Source organism: Oculina patagonica, chromosome 7, assembly GCF_052425735.1.
Source record: "Oculina patagonica isolate OP01 chromosome 7, crgOcupat, whole genome shotgun sequence".
Lineage (NCBI taxonomy): Eukaryota > Metazoa > Cnidaria > Anthozoa > Scleractinia > Oculinidae > Oculina > Oculina patagonica.
Genome location: NC_135764.1, coordinates 12332186 through 12336096, shown reverse-complemented (window position 1 = coordinate 12336096; position 3911 = coordinate 12332186). Strand labels below are relative to the sequence as shown.

The window sequence follows — 3911 nt, the reverse complement described above, 5'->3', positions numbered from 1 at the left end:
TCTCTGCCCCAGGAAGCAAATGGCTTTTTTGGACCTTCTCTGACCGGGAATATTTAAGCAATCACAATGAAACTTATAGGATGTATTGAATGTCCGAACATCTTTATTTTGGTATACGTCACGTGGGATGATGACGTAACATCAAGTGACAATTACATCATGATGCAGGAGCCCATTACCCGGAGCGTGCAACTTCAGTATATTTGTGCAACGGCGTTTTCACAAGTTAATTTATTTTTAGCTAAGCCTTTCCCGCGAAAATTACTTTTTCCGATGAATTCAGCTAATGGGCTGCTGCATGATGTCAAAACAGCCGTCATCTTGGATCTGCCATCTTGGATTTCAATTTTATTCCAAAATGCCAAAAAAAACAACCAAAATCGCTGCAAAGTACTCAAAATCAATAAAAAATGTGCTTAAAACCGTAAAAAATGTAAAAATAATTCCATTGAAGTTAATTTTTATTAATAGAAACACGAAAATTACAAATTTGGGGAAACATTTCTGTCAAAATGCCGTTGCCATGGTGATATCAAGTTCCTGACACCTCATTCAACCCTACCAATTTATTGCCAGATAAATTTTAGAAAAACCCGTAAAGTTTGACAGCGTTTGGTCGAATCATAAAAAAAGTTATAAGAGTTCAAAAATAGCGCGGGCCTCAAAAGCCCCCTCCCCCTCCCCCCCGGTCTGAATAGGGTAAACCTCTTTATTACGAATATTCCGGTGATCAGTTGATGATAACTTGTGCATGTAATACAAGAACAACAATGCTTCATTCACTGCAGCATTGTGTTGTAGATCATTTCGATTAAAAACGTGATTCGTACACGGTACATGTAGCTGAATGCAGTGCTCTACCGATATAGTGTCTTAATGCTGCATATCACAATTTACATGCTGTGAAAATACGAGTGCGGGCCTGATTTTAGTTACTGAACACTTCAAATTGTTATTAAAGTGACGTCATATACTGGTGTGGCTTCTATAAAATGGACACCGCCTCTCTAACTTGGACACTTTGCTCTCTTCGGTGTCCATATTAGAGAGGTTCAACCGTTTTTCTCTCTGAAATTTAATCTCCGCCTTATATATATTTTTCTGTGGTGAAACAGCTAAAGCGGTTTTAAAGTTATAAAAGAAACAATAGAAGACAAGCCCGACATTTATTTCGTTGGTGGTTGAGAAGTAAAACCATCACTTATGCTGAATAGCCAACTAAATACAAATGTTTAACATTAAATTTTGCTCTTTGTTAGACTACTCTCTGAGGTACTGGCGCAGTCACCACCGTGACTGCCTAGAAGATCGCATCCATTATTTTCGGTGTGGATATGGCCCTGTCCGTTATCAGAATGGCGACTGTGCATGGAGCCATGATTTTGTAAACGCATTTAGGGGGAATGTGGATTACAAGTGCAGCCATAATGGCTTCATTACTGGAGTCAGTAGTACGAATTACAATGGCAGTTACCGAGATCGCAGGTAAATAAGTCAGGCTAAATAACTCAATTGTAGCACGTATACCTGTGTTACGTATATCTGATGTGTGTAGAATATTTAATATTATTAAAAACTAGCAATGGTATATTACTGGAGTCAGTAGTCCGAATTACAATGGCAGTTACCGAGATCGCAGGTAAATAAGTCAGGCTAAATAACTCAATTGTAGCACGTATACCTGTGTTACGTATATCTGATGTGTGAAGAATATTTAATATTATTAAAAACTAGCAATGGTATATTGCAATTTCTGAGCTTTGATTGGTTACAAACAGGCAATGGATATGAGCTCATATAACACTGAATACAATGGTAGCCGATACGTGTCGACGACAACAGCTGTATTGTAATTCTCTGAGCGGAACACTACTAATGTATAAACGAAGGAGATCAATATTATAAATGATGGGATCTATCAGATTTAGTAGACAGAAATTTTAAAGGGCCGCTGAGAGCAAGAGACCGTTGAACCTTTAAGGAGGCTCGATGTAGTTTTTTTAGCCCTAGGGTGGTCGTTTTGAAAATGAAAACTATCTAGGAAGCCAATGTTCAATTTTTGCCAAAATACACCATAATGATCAAATATGATTAGAGTGTATTCTTTTACGGGTCACTTAGTCACAAAGATTACCATAGCAACGATTGTCGTTTTCTTTCGTTTTCAAACAAAAGGGCTTTTAGGGTGCCGGGCCATTAGAAAAGTTATAGGGGGGGATTCAAATGAAATTTTATAGAAGGTTAAAAGAGGGATTGAAGAAAAAAGGAAACATCACCAAACAGTTGACCCCAACGAAAGAGCACTCCAGGTTGTCAGGGGACTGCTTGGTGTCCCTCTACCAATTTGTAACTTCAAATTCTAATCTTACTTGTCTGAATTGTACTTATCCTATCCTCCCAAACATTCCCAAAAATCACCCAAAAAGTTACAAAACACGGCTTTTTACAATTTGAATACCCTCAGTGGGAATAAGACTTGGGAAATATTTGCATGGAAGAAACTATTCTGTTAAAGTTAAATTCGGCTTGCATAATAAAATATTCTGCAATATTACTGGGCATCGTCATGATAAAGTTGGAGAAAACTGGTAATAGGAGCTACTTTGCAACTGAGATTTTTTCCTCGCTTTCTAAAAGAGAACATTTCTGTCTTATTTAGGTTCGGCTTCCGCTGTTGTCACGTGAATGGCTACATCGCGCACACCTGTCAAACAACCCTGTTCAGGAACAGCTATGACCAGGACCTTAGCTACTCGCTTCCGTGGTCTTATTACCTGGTCGGAGTTTTCAGTGTTCATAATTACCATTACGGGTAGGTATTTACTCATATGTTGCTGCTTCTTAGAATTACTCACTAAAGATATGAAGTTTATAACTGAGTAGAACTATAAACAAACTTGCACTCAGAGTAATCGAGGACGCTCCTTGCCACTTCCTTAAAGCTCATTATGGGTATCATAAAACCCCGAAGCGTCACTACCCTGTAACACCGAATCTATAAAACATTAATGTTTTGCTCTAGCCTGTACGGTTAGTAACCATTGCATACATTTATATACTGACGACGTGAAATTCTCCAGTATTTATACCTGTGTCCTTTTTGAAAAAAGAACTGATGTCGGGAGATATTAATGTCTGGTCCCGAGGGAAACAGTTAGTTTTCTTTTCCTGAGTGCCTCGATGTTTCCCGAGACGAAGTCGAGGAAAACAACGAGACTCGAGGGAAAACAAAACTAACTGTTTCCCGTACGTGTGACTGATGCGGAAAAAGTCCCTCCAACATTGTCTATAAAAGGACTGATTCCCTTTGGACTGTATTTTTTAACTAATTTTTTGGAAATGCAATTTATTGGTTTCATTGGTATAAAGTCATCGCAGAAGTATTATTATTATATCTTTCCTTTGAAGGGATCGTATGTGGAAGTTCGAAATCTGTCAATTCAAGTTTGTGGGGAAAAAATGAAAAGCGATTTAAAGCAAGCACCAAGATCAAAGACACATTCTGGACAAGGGGCTATACGCTTAAAATTTAGAATCAGAACATGTTATGCAATTTAAAACAAATATATGACGTGCCTTGCTGGGCTAAACTATATGGTGATGGGACAATAAAGAGCTTTAAAAAATGACTTTATGTTGTTGCTTGATCTGCGGGAGATATTGAAAAGGAAAGAAGTTATAAAAGAAACTTTCTGTTACCAGCTACCAAACAAATGCTTTTACAACTTTCGTTTCGTAACGCGTGCACGTCGAAGACAAAAATAATTGTTTATTTCACTTGACTTGTTATCGTTTGGCACTAAACGAGATTTAAACTTCCACAAACTTGTGGAAATAATTTCACTTCGATTTAGAATTCCACAAAGTACTTAAAAATACAGACATAATTCACACCATAATCCACTACACGC

At 37.7% G+C, this 3911-nt stretch overlaps 1 protein-coding gene across 2 annotated transcripts in view; it reads left to right on the top strand.

Annotated features, from left to right (window-relative positions):
* Nucleotides 1-3630, top strand: part of LOC144659422 (hemagglutinin/amebocyte aggregation factor-like) — a 7722-nt gene extending 4092 nt beyond the window's left edge. For both annotated transcript variants that reach the window (XM_078519851.1, XM_078519850.1), the window contains 3 exons: nt 1260-1485; nt 2660-2812; nt 3409-3630. In XM_078519851.1, coding sequence (XP_078375977.1) covers nt 1260-1485; nt 2660-2812; nt 3409-3463 — 434 coding nt within the window. In that variant the 3' untranslated portion in view covers nt 3464-3630. The remainder of the gene's footprint in view (nt 1-1259; nt 1486-2659; nt 2813-3408) is intronic.
* The last annotated feature ends 281 nt before the right edge of the window (nt 3631-3911 follow it).